This window comes from Anas acuta, chromosome 1 (genome assembly GCF_963932015.1).
Source record: "Anas acuta chromosome 1, bAnaAcu1.1, whole genome shotgun sequence".
In the NCBI taxonomy this organism is placed as follows: domain Eukaryota; kingdom Metazoa; phylum Chordata; class Aves; order Anseriformes; family Anatidae; genus Anas; species Anas acuta.
Genome location: NC_088979.1, coordinates 62,106,819 through 62,123,350, shown reverse-complemented (window position 1 = coordinate 62,123,350; position 16,532 = coordinate 62,106,819). Strand labels below are relative to the sequence as shown.

At 44.6% G+C, this 16,532-nt stretch overlaps 2 protein-coding genes and 1 long non-coding RNA gene across 18 annotated transcripts in view; 1 reads left to right on the top strand and 2 right to left on the bottom strand.

The window, feature by feature from the left end:
- The window catches only part of LOC137854921 (uncharacterized), a 31,277-nt gene that overhangs the window by 9,129 nt on the left and 5,616 nt on the right, over positions 1 to 16,532 (top strand). The window contains exon 2 of the long non-coding RNA XR_011095453.1: positions 15,301 to 15,400. This is a non-coding gene — a long non-coding RNA (uncharacterized lncRNA). The remainder of the gene's footprint in view (positions 1 to 15,300; positions 15,401 to 16,532) is intronic.
- Positions 460 to 9,817, bottom strand: F7 (coagulation factor VII). 2 transcript variants are annotated; one of them, XM_068678873.1, is made up of 8 exons: positions 9,185 to 9,805; positions 6,937 to 7,097; positions 6,360 to 6,384; positions 6,153 to 6,266; positions 4,708 to 4,848; positions 1,975 to 2,075; positions 1,380 to 1,500; positions 460 to 1,215 (listed from the first exon to the last, which is right to left on the bottom strand). In XM_068678873.1, the coding sequence occupies exons 1-8, from the start codon at positions 9,252 to 9,254 to the stop codon at positions 674 to 676; spliced, it is 1,275 nt and encodes a 424-aa protein (XP_068534974.1). In that variant the 5' UTR covers positions 9,255 to 9,805; the 3' UTR covers positions 460 to 673. The 2 variants fall into 2 exon arrangements, with proteins under 2 accessions (XP_068534974.1, XP_068534983.1); XM_068678882.1 differs by lacking the exons at positions 6,360 to 6,384; positions 6,937 to 7,097 and having other exon boundaries at positions 9,185 to 9,817.
- Positions 13,662 to 16,532, bottom strand: part of MCF2L (MCF.2 cell line derived transforming sequence like) — a 152,489-nt gene continuing 149,618 nt past the window's right edge. For all 15 annotated transcript variants that reach the window (XM_068678742.1, XM_068678787.1, XM_068678771.1 and 12 more), the window contains 3 exons: positions 16,328 to 16,440; positions 16,103 to 16,206; positions 13,662 to 15,977 (listed from right to left, as the gene is read on the bottom strand). In XM_068678742.1, coding sequence (XP_068534843.1) covers positions 15,883 to 15,977; positions 16,103 to 16,206; positions 16,328 to 16,440 — 312 coding nt within the window. In that variant the 3' untranslated portion in view covers positions 13,662 to 15,882. The remainder of the gene's footprint in view (positions 15,978 to 16,102; positions 16,207 to 16,327; positions 16,441 to 16,532) is intronic.

Sequence of the window (16,532 nt, the reverse complement as noted above, 5' to 3'; positions counted from 1 at the left end):
TTTGGTGCCAGAAGACTAAAATCAAGTTTTCATAGCAGACCCGTAAATGTGGAATTAACCTTTTTCCAGCTTTCTTGTTCTGAAGAACAGTTCTCCCCTTTCAAATCTACCACTACAAGAGAAAGCTACCTTACTTAGCATGATCTAAAAGAAACTCTTCTTTCTTCTGCCATTGCATCATTATATTTCAGGACCCATCAGCACAGGAAGTCGTGAAAGCCAGAAGTGTAAATGTGTTCAAAAGAGATTGCACTTGTTTATGGAAGAATGGGTTCATTCATGGCTGTTCAAACTAATGCAACTTCTTGCTCAGGAAGCCTGTACATCACTGATAACCAGAGGGTGGGAGGGTAGCCCAAGGAAGGATCATGGTGTGCTTGACACATTACTGACAGTCTTTCTTTCAACATCTAGCTCTCTTACCAAAAACGGATAAAGAATGGAAGGGACTCTGCAGCAGGTCTGATATGGCCTTTCTGTGCCTGCTTGACATGTAGATACTCGAGTTTACAACAATACAGAAATTATTTGATGTATTCAGGCAGGCATTAGACTCATTTCAAATCATCAATAATACCTCGTGTACCACATATCTAAGTTAATGTAGGAATGCTTCAATAGGAAAGAGGGATTAAGGGTCAATAACACAATCTGGAAATGCCCTGATTCAGCATTATGAATCCATGGACTTCTTCAACCAGTCAATGTATTTGGATACCCTCGTATAAACCCCATAGGTGCCTTCAACAGCACAGCCCCTTCCCCAGCTGACAATCCCAGTCAGAAACCAAGTGTTCTTGTACTTTGTAGCATGAGGTCCACCGCTGTCTCCCTTGCAGGAGTCTTTAGTGCCGGTCAGGTCTCCTGCACAGAACATGTTCTCTGTAATATTCAAATCGGTCTGCTTCTCACATTCTTGTGTCTTTACACGTGGCAAATCAACTCTCATCAGGACAGAAGAAGTAGCACCTCCATCTAGCAGACGTCCCCACCCGCTCACTGTGGAGAACTTGATGGAGGACAGCTCATACACTGCAAACCGTTTTTCAGGCAAACATATTGGCACCACGTAATCAGTGAGGTTCACAGGTGTTTCCAGTTTCAGGAGGGCAATGTCGTTATCGACTTGTCCGTACCTGTATCCTTCGTGCATGATTATATTGGTAACTCCACTTTCTTGCTCAGTTTTCTCATCAACATTTATTGAGTGTTCACCTAGAAAAGTTATTGATTGCATGTCAGACAGCAATTCAATTCCATAGAAGTTTATGGAGATAGAAAGTCTCTGGACAAACACTTTTTGGTTTTCACTCTGGCTTGCTAGAATGAGAAGTTAACATAAACACAGTCTGATGACATGGGAAAGGGAAGATACATACCCAGCCTCACTCGAAGCTCTTTAACATGGGTGTGCTCCAAACAATGAGCTGCAGTCACCACCCACTCTGGGGAAAGCAGGGTACCGCCACACTTTTCTTTCTGATTCTGTATTATAAGGGCCTGCCAACACAAAACAAATTTATGTCTGTCTTAACTGTTTTTGACCTAAATCTTGGTAAAGTCAGATTTTATATTGCTTCCTTCTGTCATTTTATGCAGCTGTTTGAGAATACTATGCTGGTTGTGTGGAGAATTTAGGAAGAGGTGGAGTTTCCACCAACATTTTCTCCATCTTATAGTTTAGACCCTGCCAAGAGTGGCCAAGAGTGTGTCCCCAGGTAAAATTCCTGGTAGTAAATTTAAGGTCTGGGGGTTAGGATGCAGAGGAGGTTGTGTTACCACTCTACTACGAAAACAGGCACTCCAGATCAAAGCTAAGATGTGTGATTGAAACACAGGTGGATCCGCTGGCTATGGATAAAGAGGGAATTTGATTGCACTTTTAATGGATTTGAACATAACAAAATTTAAATAATGAATATGAGATAATGGTTTCACAAGGAAAAAATTAATAAAAGACTTCTGAAGACTCACTTGCCATGGACATTCACCGTGAGGACAGATGAAACCACCTACTATTCTCCCACCTGCAGTTGCATTCTTCTTTGCCAGTATTTTTCCACATGGGTATTTCACTGGAAAAAAAAAAAAAAAAGAGCAACAAGTGTGATTTCATTGTACTGAATTCACAGCAAGTTAAGACTGATTCCCATAAACATCTTCAATGGAGTTTTGTGAGGTGAAAACCAAATTTCTAGTCTGGTTGCATGGGCTTTGTAAGTAAGTCAAAGCAGGTAGACAGGCTTTTTTTTTTTTGAAAAAGACAGATATGGTTTCACAAATAGAGAGCAGACACACAGGCAACACTGACATATATTTGTGTACCACAGGAGCTTGCAAATAATACAACTGCTTAAGATATATGTCAGCACTGGGAGGTAGACTGCAGACTTCAGAGCAGAAGCAACTCTGTCAAGCCATGTAGCCTGTGTATTTTCAGCAGCCCTGCTGATTTTAACTCGGTTGTACTAAAAGTGTACAGCAACCATGGCATGGTGAGACCACAGGCTTAGTCCTTTCAGGCTGCACACCTCAGTCTAAGGTCCTTTTAGAGCCCAAGCATGTATGTGAAGACTGGCAATAAGAGAAGCAAGTCTCGAGGTCCAAACCTGCTACTGAGCCGCAGTGCGGTGCTTGGTGTTTTCAGTACATCCTTCACACAACTGAGTTTTCCTGCTACGAAGCAGAGGGTTTGTCACTGGATTTTTCTGGGGGGATGCCAGCTGGCTGTGCTGTAACTGAATGCTCTATCCCTTACGTCCAGCAGCCATTCTGCAGTAACACTGGGATGAGAAGTGCTCTCTCTTTATCACTTTGTGAGCCAGGGCCCTGCAGTGTGTGCCAAGTTGAATCCAACATCTCCACGGTTCTGTAAAAGCCTGAATGTGCCAATTAATTCAGCTAACGCAAAGAAAGCATCGGGCTTTTACGAATACAGGCAGGGTGTGGAGTAGCAGGACTCGCTCTTTTGCTGGCAGCTGGTGAAATACCAGGACAGACGCGGCACAAAGCCCTCTAATGCTGTGTGCAGGGCAACACAAGCCCGGGTGCTGGAAGGTGCAAGCACACGGTGAGAGGTGACAGAAGGGTGGTGAAGGGACTGGCAGTGTGGCAGCTGCACAGTTTCATATCCTCGCACTGCGTGGTCAGCGATATCGGTATTTTGGCCCTCTGGAAGCAAGCAACAACAAATAATACATCATCCTCTCTGTGCTCAGGAGAAGACGGGCTTTAAAGCTTGTGGGGAATATTGAATTCTTTGTTCTCAGCTTTTCCAAAACGCAGCTTCCCCATCACATGATACTGCAGAATCTGCTAATAAGGGATAAGCACATCACCATTTTTTTTTTTTTTTTTAAATGACATTGCTGTTGTTGAGAGCTAGGCTGTCATTATCAGTTCTCCGCATGAGTGCTCCATTGCAGTGTGTGCATGGGGGCATTGCCCCTCAGAACTACGTTTTTAGATGTGAACACGTGCTCCTGCAGCTCTGTCCATTGTGTGTGTGTCCCCAGGGGTCTCCCTTTCCCCTCTGAGAAAGTAATTGAAGCAGGCATCTGCAACAGAGTAAAGTGCCAGCTTCTGTATTTGAAACATAATGAACTTGTGCTGTTGTAGTCCCTGCTGAAATTTACCTTGTCAGATGAGTGAGAGAAATACCACATTGTCTAGAGGAATACCAAAAGTGTCTTGGTACTACTAAATAGAAGGTGAGAAAAAAAGAATAACAGATTTTCTCTGATTTTAATAAGCATCTTCCTCTCTTGATTCCTGTGCTGAAATAATTATGGTAGCAAAGTCTGTAGTCACAAATTCACATGGATTGGAGATCAACAGCGAAACAACACTGCCCCAAAATAATTTACCACAGTGAGTATAAGCTAGAACAAAAAAATGCACCTGTCAGGCCAAAAGCCCCTCTACTTATGCGGAAACCCCTCAGCCTGACTCCCAAATCTCCCAAATCCCTGAGTACCCACTGCTCTGCTTTATTTGGACCACCTGGCCATGGGATGTGCCTCAGTTCTTGTCTACTGTATCAGTGGTGAGCGCACTCCCCACAGAGGAGGCAGGGGCTCAGCTCCCTCCTCCATCCCAGGATGTTCAAACTCACATTCCCCACGACCCAGAGGAGTGGGGCCAGGAAAGAGGTGTCTGAAGGACATCACTAGCAGGTGAGGACCTCCCTTGAGAAGACATCCTGGCATGTAGGCTCAATGCTTTGAACCTTTGCCAGCTGAAGCGAATCCAGCTTCCTTATTTTCTGAGTGAGTGCTCTAGCTACAAGCTTAATGCCCAACAAATGGGTGGCGCTACTTCTTCCTCCCCACACTTGAAGGTTTCGAGGAAGAAAGGGGATTTCTGCCCAGTTTTTCAGAGGAGAACTTGTGGGCCCCTTGCAAAGAGAAGTTCCCAGCTCAGGGTCCTGGGGGCACTGCACAACCTGCACCAACTCAGCTGCTTCAGCCCCCAAATTGAGCTCAGCACTTCCCACCAGCCCTTTTAGGGGTGGCTCAGTGTGCACTCTTTCCAGACTGCATTTTTGGGGTGCTTCAACAGAAGCCCCAACCTACCGCTCTAGACTCTGCCCTTGGAGAAGAAGCAGGGAACTGGCATCCAAGAGTTTTGCACCTCCTAATGTGTAGGTGTTGAAAAGTTTTCCTGCAGGGGTGGCTTAGAGTTAGCATCGGGCTCGTGGTATCTTACCTTGGGGAATGCAGGACACACCATCGCTCGCTAAAGCGTAATCGTCCGCGCAGAAGCACACTCGCTTTGCAGCCTGCTCATCAGCACAGTACTGCTCACAGCCGCCGTTGTCGTACATGCACTTCAGCTTCTCAGCCACGGCTAAAGTCGGGGAAAGAGTATTAAGGTTTCTGAATGTGGATTTTGGTACTTAACAAGAGTGAATTATGACTTGACATGTCGACAAGAAAGCACGGCAGCCAAGCAGATTTCAGTGATTTATGTACAGTGATTTCGTCAAAAGCTACTACTGCTTGGCAAAAGCTCCGTAGGACTGGATTCCAGGAAAAGTCCATGCTTAAAAAGCATACACCTAAAATTAAATCAGTCCACATTCATGAGCTTCAGCAGAAGCACACTACATTTCCAAAAGGATGAAAGTATTGTAATTGTATGGTAACCATCATAACGCATGGCTGAAAAACTGGAAGTATTTTGTATTTTCCCATTTGGCACAAGGATGCTCTGGGATGACCACTGAATAAATCATGTCATAAGAAAACTTATCTTTTGCAAAACAAAATGAAAAAAAAAAAAAACAAACACCTCTTTCCAGCCAGATTCTTTCACTTCAGCCACCTGGGCAGCTTTACGTATGTTGGTGTTTGTAGAAATCACTCCTCTATTGCCATGAGCTCTCTCTGGCCCAGAGGCACAGAAGGAAATCATACAGGGACCACCCCATTCTCAGCCTTGCACTAAGTCATTGTAGAAGGAGAGAGGGCTCACAGATGCTGACTAGGGAGCTGCTGCAATGCAGCAACCATGAAAAACAAAGCCTAGCAAGTGAGGAGGTGGTAGAGAAGGTGGTTGTGATCAGCTTAGCAGTACAGGGAGAAGATGAGGGCATAGTTTTTGTGGCTTATTTCAAGCGATGGGCAGGTAGTGAGCTGCAGTGGGAGCTGTGAGGCTGCCTGGTGAGACTGATGGGTGCCTAGTCCTTGTCTGGGCTCACCATGCTCAGAGTGTAAGTGTGACAGTCAATTTGTTCTACCCACTGGAATCAGTGGAAAAACTTATCCTGACTTCATTAATGCAGACTCTGTCCCCTCGGGCTTTGTACGATGCACATGCAGCATAGTTCTCATTCACTCCCTGCACTGTGCTCCTAAGTCAAAGCAACTTCAGCACTTGGGTAGGAAAATAAAAATCCTCCTTTATTCTCAGCTGGTTCACAAAAGACAATTTTTGTTACAAAATCCTCAAAGGGTAATAATTGTGTTTCTGCTCTGCAGTGCCTGGCTGCCGGCTGGTTAGATCCATCATCCAGCACCCCGGGCGGTGTGAACAGTGGCTGTTGCTGCTAGAAAAATGCTGAGCAATAACGATTGCTCCCACTCATCTCAGTGCCTTGCATTTGAATCAAGGATGATGTTTTTGTTTTGTTAAGCTATGTCAGTGCTGACCTTTTTCACAGCTTTTGCCCTCGTACTCCGCGGGACAGCGGCAAACGTAATCCTGGAACTGGTCATCGCAGCTCCCGCCGTTCTGACAGGGACTGGAGTCACACTGGTTGGGGTCTGCAAAAACACGCAGTGTCAGTCCGGATCACACCAAGAGCGGCGGCAGCGGGAGCAGCTTCGTGGCTGCTGGAAAAGACGGAGTGCTCCTACCGGAATAGATGTGCCAGAACTCTTTCTGGAAGACAAAGATGCGAGATTTGATTAAAGATGAATTCACTCAGAAGAAGTCCTACAGCCCTTGTAGCACAGGATGGCTTGCGGATAGCCACAGTGATGCCCATTTGCCTTTATGAAAGTGTATATCCATAAAATGTTCTACATTATTTTCCACATTCTACATTGTTTTCATGTGCAAATAGGGCATTGTGTAGTACACACATCCATCAATGACCTCTGTATCCAGGAGGTGGGATGGACTGAACCAAACTCTGAATAATGCAATAATTGACAGTATTGTCAGGCCTGGAATTACTGAGGGACCGGGGAGGGAGCTTAGAGAGAAGCCGCTATCCCACCATCCCCCAAATTAGCACTGCCCGGTATGGTCCATGCAGGATGCCCTCCGGCAGCTCACCCTGCTTGTCCCCCTGGAAATGTAAGACAAAGAGCCAAAGAGCAGGACACAAAGTGCTTGGGTCTCTTGCTGTAATGGTTTAAAGTGTCAAAGCAGTCAGGTGTGCGGGGGTCCCCCTGACAGGGAGCGCCTGCCCAGCCCTGCGTTACTTACTGTCCGCTCATCATCACGGTAGATCTCTCTCGCTTCCTCGAAGGAGCACTTCTCTTCCATGCATTCTCGCTCTAGAGACCCCAGCTTTATCTCTTCGAAGAAGCTATTGGCCCTTCGGTGCCTTTGTAAAATGCCATTTGCCTCTTTCCGCTTCAGAAAGACTGAAAAACAGTGGCATGTTGTGTTTGTCGTACATTCGTGCTCTCCAGAAGGAAAGGGCAGGGAGGAAAGGTTTTCTGCTTCCCGAGCTGTTTATGAGAAGCTGGGCAAATGCACACAGCTTTCCGGGCCTCCCTCCTCTGGCGTGCCTCCCACGTAAAGTGGATGGATTTTACAGAGCCCAGACCTTAAGAGAACAGGGCATTTAATACCAATGTGGTGCCAGAGACTCCGAAAGCATCAGTGCACTTTGTATCGTAGGTCTCAAAATATGCAGGGCAATTTCTTCCATTCTATGAGCTGAAAAGCATTTATCAAGCTTTATCTAGCACTGATGCACATGGCAACACCCAATGCTCCTGTACTCACTACACTAAGTCACTCGGTGATGGGTCAGCCAGTCAACCCTAATTCCCCAGTGCTCCACTCCTCACTGTTTTCAGTATCAAAACCTTTCACTCTTTCACAGCACCACAGAGGTGCTGAGGCTGTCAGGGCCCTGTGGAGGCCACCAGGCCCCAGCCCTGCCCCAGCAGGGCCACCCAGCGCAGGCTGCCCAGGCCCATCTCCAGGCGGCTTTGGAAGGCCTCCAAGGAGGAGACCCCACAGCCTCTCTGGGCAGCCTGTGCCAGGGCTCCTCACCCGCACCTGATGGCATTGTCCCCATGCTGACCTGCTCCTCAGCTTCAGGATACAAGTGCACCACACAGCTATGCCCACCCAGCATAATTCAGGACAATGAAGAAGAATTCTGCAAACTACTTTTGCTCCACATAATACACAGCACCAGTCTTGAAATAATTCATTGTGTGTTGTGGTTTTTGTTTTGTTTTTGTTTTTGTTTTTTTCTTTTCCTCCATGTCAGTAGAGAGTTCTGGAGCTTAGTATCAACAAGTTACATAAACACTTGCAACTTGAACCCATCTACTGTGGGTAGAGTCAGGGGTTCAAAATGGTGCATATGCCCTGCCCGTGCCCCAGGACATTCTCCACCACCACCACAGGACCCACAAAAGAGGGAGATTTGCCTCCTGCCTGCTGGGAGGGCTTGGGGCGGCCTCTGAAGGACCAGACTGATGAACCTGGGAGCCAAGCATGCACTCATAGGCACCCTCACAGCCATACACACAAACATGAATCCTGAGAGGGCCTAGTTTGGTCTGGTGAGTTCTTTTTCTCTCAGCATTGATGTCTAATCAGGACATTTGCTAAATTACGTGTGAAATACTGGTCATTTTTCCCATATTTCAAAGTTGTTTAAAGGATTAAAGTATTGTGTGGCATGCATCTAATATATCACGGGGTGTTTGATAAATATTTGTCCATTGCAGGAATGTCAGCTGGGTTGTTATGCTGTGATTTTTTAAGTCAGGCTGTATGCATTTAATATGGCTTTCTTCAAAGGTTTATAATTATGCTGCAGATACATTACATATGTATCAATGCACATGGATACTGACACCCTCCCACTTTGATTTCTGCATTCACCACTTATTTACATTGGAACATTTTGCACTTTTCTAAAAATTTCTTCCAGCTTTGTTCATCACAGTTTGAGAGGGCCAGTCAATGGCTACCTGAGAATCACAAAGCACTGGTTCTGCTCTATTAATTTGGCTGCTGATTTTCAGACACATCCTGAAACTACCAAAGAACTGCCACCTCACTTTCATCTACTGCGTCAGAAACATTGCGGTCTTCCCCTCCTTCATTTCTTGTCAGCTGAATGACAGGCTATCGATTCTCTGCTTTGCAAAATACCACGGCTCAGCATGAAATAATAATAAATCCAGGTTCCTGCTTTCACATCATGGGCGGACAGCTGATGGCTGACCTGCTGCCTGTGCAGTGAGGTGATAGATGCACACAGGAGCGTGGAAGGGATTTTCCTCAGCTGGCAAAACAAGCACACGGATGCCATCACTGAAAGCAAACAAGAGCCTTCAAACAGCTCACAGGCACAGCCAGAGGCAGGACAAATATTTCTGCGTGCGACAGCACTCAAAACTCGCGGTAAGGAGTATGCCAGTGTACCAGCAGAGAGGTCTGCTGCCAGTAAACGTAATTGCAGCCGTACCCTGCAACGTACCTGCGTCCAGAGGAAGAGGAATCAGCAGCGGAAAGCAGAGAAGCAAAGCCACGCACTGCCTGGAAACCATGATGAACCCTACAAGTCGGCGTCCCGGCGGCGTATTGACATTTCAGCAAGGACTGTTTGGCCAAAGAGCTCAGCTTCAAACGCTGGGAGCAGAGGAGGGGCCGGCGAGTCATGGAAACCGGGAACGATCCGCACAGGGAGCTGAGCACAAGGGTGCCTGCAGGTCCTGTGCCGTGTCCCTACTGCACCAGCGGGGAGCTTGCTGTCGAAGCACACTCTCCTGAGCTGTGCACAGGCTGTGCTGATTGCAGAGGCTCCTACCCTGCCCCTTTATTTTCCATCTAGCAGGCCTTTTTCCTGCAGAAAATAAATACCAGGCCCCTGTGTCTGCATGGCACTGAGCTGGCCATGTCACAGAGAGCTGCGGCAGGGTATTTGTGTCGACCAGGCAGGCCAGGTACAGCCTGTCAGGGCTTTGGGGGATGACCAAACTGCTGACATCCACCTTTTCCCACCTCCCAGTCACCAGTGGAAACCCTGAACTTCTGGCTCAGGTTACTTGGAGACACTAATTAACCAGCAAGAGGTACCCGACATTGGTTTCCTGTGGCTTTATTGCAAGAAGCCTGTGCCTTGCAAGCTGTACCAGCTCGAGGAGATGTGGAGCTGATCCACGTTGTGTGTTTCATGAGTAATGACAGGGCTTCTAGGGGCTAGTCTGCAAATCGCATTGTATCTGGGAAAGCAGCAATCCCCTGATTTAACGGAAATCAATTAGTGGCATCACAGCAGAGAGCTGACAACAGGCTTAGGCAAATATTGACTTCAGATAGCAGGGAGGTAAAGGGCGTGTTTGCCCATGAGAAGCGAAGCAGCCCCGAGGGCTGGGGCATCTTCCTGGCAGTCCTCCTCTCAGTCGGTGCGGAGGAAGGAGGGCTGGCTCTGCACCTCAGCCTTGTGGCCCTGACAAGCCCCAGCTGTTCTGCTGCTTCTCTGCCAACGCTTGGCTGAACTTCCAGGCAGCCACCATCAGCTGGGCTCCTGGCCGCCCTTCGCACGCGCTCCTGCTGCTCCTTGCCATGGCTGGATGGCAGCCCTGTCTGTCTGAACACCAGCTGCCTCCTGCACCCAAGGCCAGCCCAGCTTGGTCCCTGCTGCCACCCAGGGGTGTCTCTGTGGGCAGGGTGGGATCTGGCGGGGGTGCAGGTGGTCCTGCTCCACAGCCGTGACACCACTTCGCTGGCTTCTCTTCCTGCATGGTGCACAGGCTTCTGTGCATCCTCTAGGCCTGAGGCAGTGCCTCCCTGCTCCCTTTCTCCCTTGCCAGCCCGCAAACACAAAAGATTTTGGTTTTACTGCTTGGGAATACAACAAAATCCATTGTTATTTCCCAGGGAGAAGTCCGAGTGCTGGGAACAGCAGTGGGTTCACATGGGGCCAGTCCTTCTTCCAAGAACAATTCCTCCGATTAGATGTCATCAGGGGCGGCAGGGAGGCCTGTGCCCATGACGAGAGCCACTGGGCATCCAGAAAATCTTCAGGATTTAGGATCCCTAGATCCCTTCAAGATCCCTTCAGGATCTAGATCCCTAGACCTTGCTTTGTGGGATTTTCTTGTGTGGTCTCGCTGTAGCTGATGAGAATTATCCCAGTATTCTGCTCAATAAATCTCCTCCCCAGTGGAGGTTTCAGCCTTGCCTTATATTTTCAAAGCAATTCCAAGGAAAATAATCCACCGTCCAATTAAAAGTAAATGTATATTAAGGCGAACTCACCCCATGACTGCTGCTAGAATCTGTTTGGGGACAGCTGTTCAGAAAATATGATTTAGGGCATTTTTTTAGTGTATGCTTTGGAAGTCCGAAGTTGCTTTCTTTCCAAGTTTATACAAAATAAAAATAAAAACAATAATAATAAAAAAAAAGAAAATTGTTAACAATGTGTAAAAATGTCTAAACCAGAAGCAGTAGCCTGGAAGACATGAATTGATGTCTCAGAACATGCTGTTCTTTATTCTTGTCTTGTTTTATTTTGACATTTTTCAAAAAAAAACTCATGATTTTACTATTTTTAGTTTGATATTTTGGGCTGAAGATAAGACACATGGAAGTTACTGGGAACTGTGCAACTCAGTCTGATCCGTCAGACTGCATGTCATAATCACCAATTATTTAAACATGAGTTTTCCTGTCAGCACTCAGTGATTATATATATATATAAAAGAGATTTCCATTTCTGAAATACCATAAGACATCACTTGAGTGAGCTGACCAGGGTGTCTAGGTAAAAAGGGTTTAGGAACAAGCTAAAAATGGAAAATTCAGTCTAAATCTCCAATAACAGATGTAACTTGCCATCATACACTTATCAGACTACTTTAAAGTGATCCAAGCCTGTTATCAAGTTAATTATTTCCTGTTGTACTAAACTGTAAATACACAAATATTATGTGACTAAGCTTTAAAGCAAACAATTTGCTTTTTAGACCTCAAAAGAGAAATATTTCTTCCTAGGAGAAAATTACTTGCCTGTTTGGCTGAGTTCTTTGCCCTTGTGCAGCAACTATGCTCATAGAGAAGGAGTAAAAAATGGGGAGGTAATAATACTTATATATATATATATATTTGTGATCAGCTCTGAATACAGGTTCTTAAAATTTTGTTAATGTCAATGTGGATTTTTTTTTCCTACAAGGAAACAAAAGACATAGAAAAGGCTGTGCAAAATACATTTAAACTAGAGTCGGTGTGCCTGAAAGTTTATGTTTAGTGCTATCTACCTCAGCTAGTAATAACAGAAATTAACTCTAATACAGATCTTCTCTTGACTATTTACTAAAACCATCACAGCCATACCAGTACCACTAGCAACATGTAGCCTTTTACGCACAGCTGGGCCCCTTGCTGTCTTGGCAATTGAGATGAAATAAATAAATACAAACACCTGAAAGGTTTGTATCATCGATTCATTTCAGTTGTGTTTTTTTTTTTTTTTTTCAAGGAGAATATTTCAGCACCAAAGTGGCTGACCTTAGTCCAAACCTTTCAGCACAGAAATGCAGGCCTCGATCCTTGATTTTCTACCACCATCTTTAGGCTGCTGCTGGTACAGGCAGCAGCGGTCGCGATGGGCCTCAGGAGAGATGCGACTACACCTACAAGCATATTTTAGCACATCATTTCTTCTTGCATATAGGTCTCTACAGGTACTTAACGTTATGAGGCATTTTGGTCTGTCTCCACAAGGCTCAGAGCCATGCATGGAGCAGCTGGGAGAGCTCCTCATGGGCTTCCTTTGCCCAGGCCTTGACTTGGCCTCTTCTGAAAAGCTGAGAGGCCTCCTCTTCATCCAGCCTCACAGAGGTTGATGAGGAAATGCTGCCAGTTTGTCTCACAGCCTGTGGTTTATGTACATCACGCTCCTTTTTTTGTCAAGGGCTTCTCTATGCATAACACTACCCTCAAATTTTCTAAGAAAAGACGAGCTTTGGGCGAGGAGGATGCGCTGTGAATACTCTTTGGAGCCCATCAGTGCTTATTTACACGACAAGCTATTTAGAGCTGACCCTCTGCAACAGGACGTGGGCAGCCAAGGAGGGGAAGGGGTGCCAAAACAACTGTGCTGCCTCATGCTCCAGAAAAGCCCCCCCCAGGATGTCATCACCCCATGCACCCCATACCCACTGCCGTTTGGGGCTGTCCCTGACGGGGACCTGGCAGAGCCACAGGAGCAAGCACAGGCACCTCTGCTCACAGAGAGGAAAGGTTCATCAGCTCTGGGAGCTGATCCTGCCAAAAACTGCCTGGGAAAGGATGGGCAGAAGAGCAGAAGACAAAGACCCCTGAGCATGAGCCAGGTAAGGGGGCTCTGAAGTCTCTGAAAGGATCTCACCTTTATTTTAATAGCTGTTACTGAAGATAAACAGTAGCTATTAGTAATTGTGGCCATCATTGCTTAATCATTACTTATTAATCTCTTTTGAAATGAAATCTCAAATAAGTTATTTCACCATCTAAGCATCTTATTTTGATGATGCTGTATCTAGACACAGTTTAACTCTTAAGGGACAGTTCTATAACTGCATCCTAAACTAAGGGTTTGGATTGGGGCAGTTCCCTCATACCAGGTTGATTTGGCATTCACCCACTCTAACCAACTGAGACTCCTAATTCTGGTGACTTGTGTGGATACTCAGAACGGTACACTGCAGTTCGTACTAGCCACCTGATGATACAGAAGTAGAATGGAAATGCAGACCATAATTAATTTCCATCACTTCTCTAAAGATGACAAACTCCTGCATTTTGCTTACTGACATCTGTGCAGAACAGGAAGAGGGTTTTGAATTCCAACTAGCCACAGCTAGACAAACCTGCTTTTCTGTTCAAAATCCAGTCTATTTTTATATGATACCCATAAGCAGCTTTTAAGACCACGAGACAAAAATAAAACACGGAGCATGTCTGTATAAAGGCATTCAGCAAGAAGTGCTGAAATTTATTCAAATTTTCATAATTACAATAAAGACCTCTGACTTTGAACCTCTAAATCACAACAGCAGTAAAAAAAAAAAGGGGGGGGGGGAAATAGTGAAATGGGTTGTATTAAAGTGCAATGATGTGGAGGAAACCATTGAAATAACACAAATGAGGCTGCAGTGAGAAATGAAAGGACAGTCTTATCCTAGCGATGACAGCAATATATAAGTAAATTATGTTACAGAATGTACAAAATAACTTACACAGATGAAGATAAGCTGAATCTCATGCCGCCATTTCGTTGTTAAATACCAGACTAAATATTCCTGGTCTGCACAGTATTATGTGGGATAATTAAAAAAAAAGATCAGAGGATTTCTGTGTTGGAAAAGACGCCTGAAGTAAAACCCTGACCCACCTTTATATTGCAGTATTGCAAGAAACCTAAGTGTTTATGAATTGTAAAGTGACACATTCAGCAGCATGAAGACTATAAATACATCCTTTACATTGATACATTATATCTACACATATACATATCTACACACATATATACACACACACCAGCACAGATATATCTGCATAAATGTGTGGGTGTGTGTATATATACACACACACGTTTCAATTTGTACTGACCACAGTCAGCTACGTTTTTGATTCTGTCTGGGGCAGGGTTGCTTTTGGAACTGAGGACCAAGATCTTTCTTTCGAGTGTTTCTCCTTTAAGTTTCCCAAGCTACAGCCGCTGAAGTCTAAATTTCTGGCATAAAGATAGACTTCAGGGCTCAGCCATCAGAGGGTTGGATAATTAACAGCAATTCCCATAGACACAATTTGCTTTGCTTAGAGCTTCTGAAAAATTATGCTTTTAACATCCATGGTATTTTTAACAAATATGACATACAAATTGGGTAAAAACCTATTTTCATATAAGTAAAAACATTATAAATATGTAAAGGAATGAATACATTATTCCATACATGCATACAATTTTGTACTGCTTATAAGGACGAAGTGCAAAGAACATCTCACAAGGTAAAAGTTTATAACATTGGCTTACATCATACCTTGAAAAATCGCAAGTTTAGCATTATCCTTTCTTTAAAAAAAAATAAAATATTTGACCACAGGACAAATCTGACTCTAATAAAGATTTTTTTTTTCCTCCTTGTGCTCCCTTTTACAGAAAAAAATGTGTCTTTTTTATTTCTTTGAATAAATTTGCAACATACTCCATCGACTAAAACTACATCTGGCTTCTTGACCTCTTATGTTTTTCTGGAGAAAGGCTCTTGACCCATAGGGAAGCCACAATAGTTTCCTTTGCCTGTAACTGCATGCTAATTAAAACCGAAGGTAACTGTGCAATTATAGTTTAATAAGAAATCATCAAGTGAATAAGAATGTTTGTGTCATTGTGCACCCACATTAGGAAAAAGATAGTACTAAATTGCCAAGGCTATGTAAACACAGTGAAATTGGTGAAGAGTTTGGTTGTGAAGCCAAAATGTCTGAGGGAACAGCTATTTCGTTGCACGTGTTATCAAAAGGTTGGAAAGGATCAAATACTATTTTCTTTTGACGCTGTTGTGGTCAGTGAATGAGTCATCTCTGCATCCCAATCTCTAGGGCACAGAAGAGTATCCTGACGACCCAAGAGAAGAGAAATGGCTGGACCAAACTTACTTCCTCGTTCCTGTAAAAGTCCCCCTTCACTGCACTGAATGAGGTACATCCATGGAGAAGGGGTATTTTGGGGGAGAGAAATTTTAAAATCTGATTTATTTTTGGCATACCTATCCTGTACAGTGACTACTATGTTATTAGTTTACAATAAGGATTTAGCACTGAACACATTTTGTTTGCTCACTTTCAGATTCTGGGTGTTATGAACAGTACAGTTCTGCAGAAACCTGATTGTATATCAATGGGATAAAATGTGTTTTATGCTAGCACCTCTGCAGCTCCAGAATTCAGAGCAGAAGCCTCTATGATACCCTATTTCAAATCACTTAGTTTTTATTTACAGCTTCACATGCCGTGGACTTTTCCTTGTGATCTTCGGTGAGAATCTCTGAAAATCACCAGAGAAAATCCTCAAAGCCAGCAACACAGAACAGGTGGTCCTTCGTTTGAGTCCAATGTCCAGAACTCCACACAAGATGGCAAACTCCAGTTTACCTTCCATGGAGGTGGGGTGAAAATTCAATCTTAGCCCTTAATGTCCGAGAAGCTGGTGCTGCTGGCGTTGCAGCTGTCACTGCAACTTGATGATGTGCTCAAAGTGCTGGAGGCAGTGCCTGATTCTGGGAAGGGGAAAGGAGAGGAAAAGAAAAACACAAGCAAATATAATATGGTTGTTTTTCACAGGTTTCTTTCATAACAGGAATCCCCAGATAGACAAGCATCGCTTTTATAGTAAATAGCCTACCAGAGCTGCTCAAAGATTGAGCCGATTTTGAATTGCCTATGAGCATCAGCAGGTTGCTTGCTGGGATCCAACCTTCTCTACCAGTGCTCAGGTTCTTCACATACCTATAAAAAAGAAGAAAACAGTCAGATTGCTTCATTTACCACTTTGGAAAGTTTTGCCCTAAACATTTGCCTTCTAAATGCAGTTCCACGTATAGAAGTTTCCAAACACAGATCTGCGTACCAAAGTCCATCCTCGCCTTCACGAATCAGTTGAACTAGGTCTCCGCTTTTCACTGTGAATTCTTCAGAAACTCCTCTTTCATAATCAGTCACAACTGTGTATTTACCAGGAGTCTAAATGCACACAGGGAAAAACACAAATTATTTCTCTTGAGTACCTTAAAGTTCGTTGCAGCTTTTGTTATGAAAATTAAAGCACTTTTCCC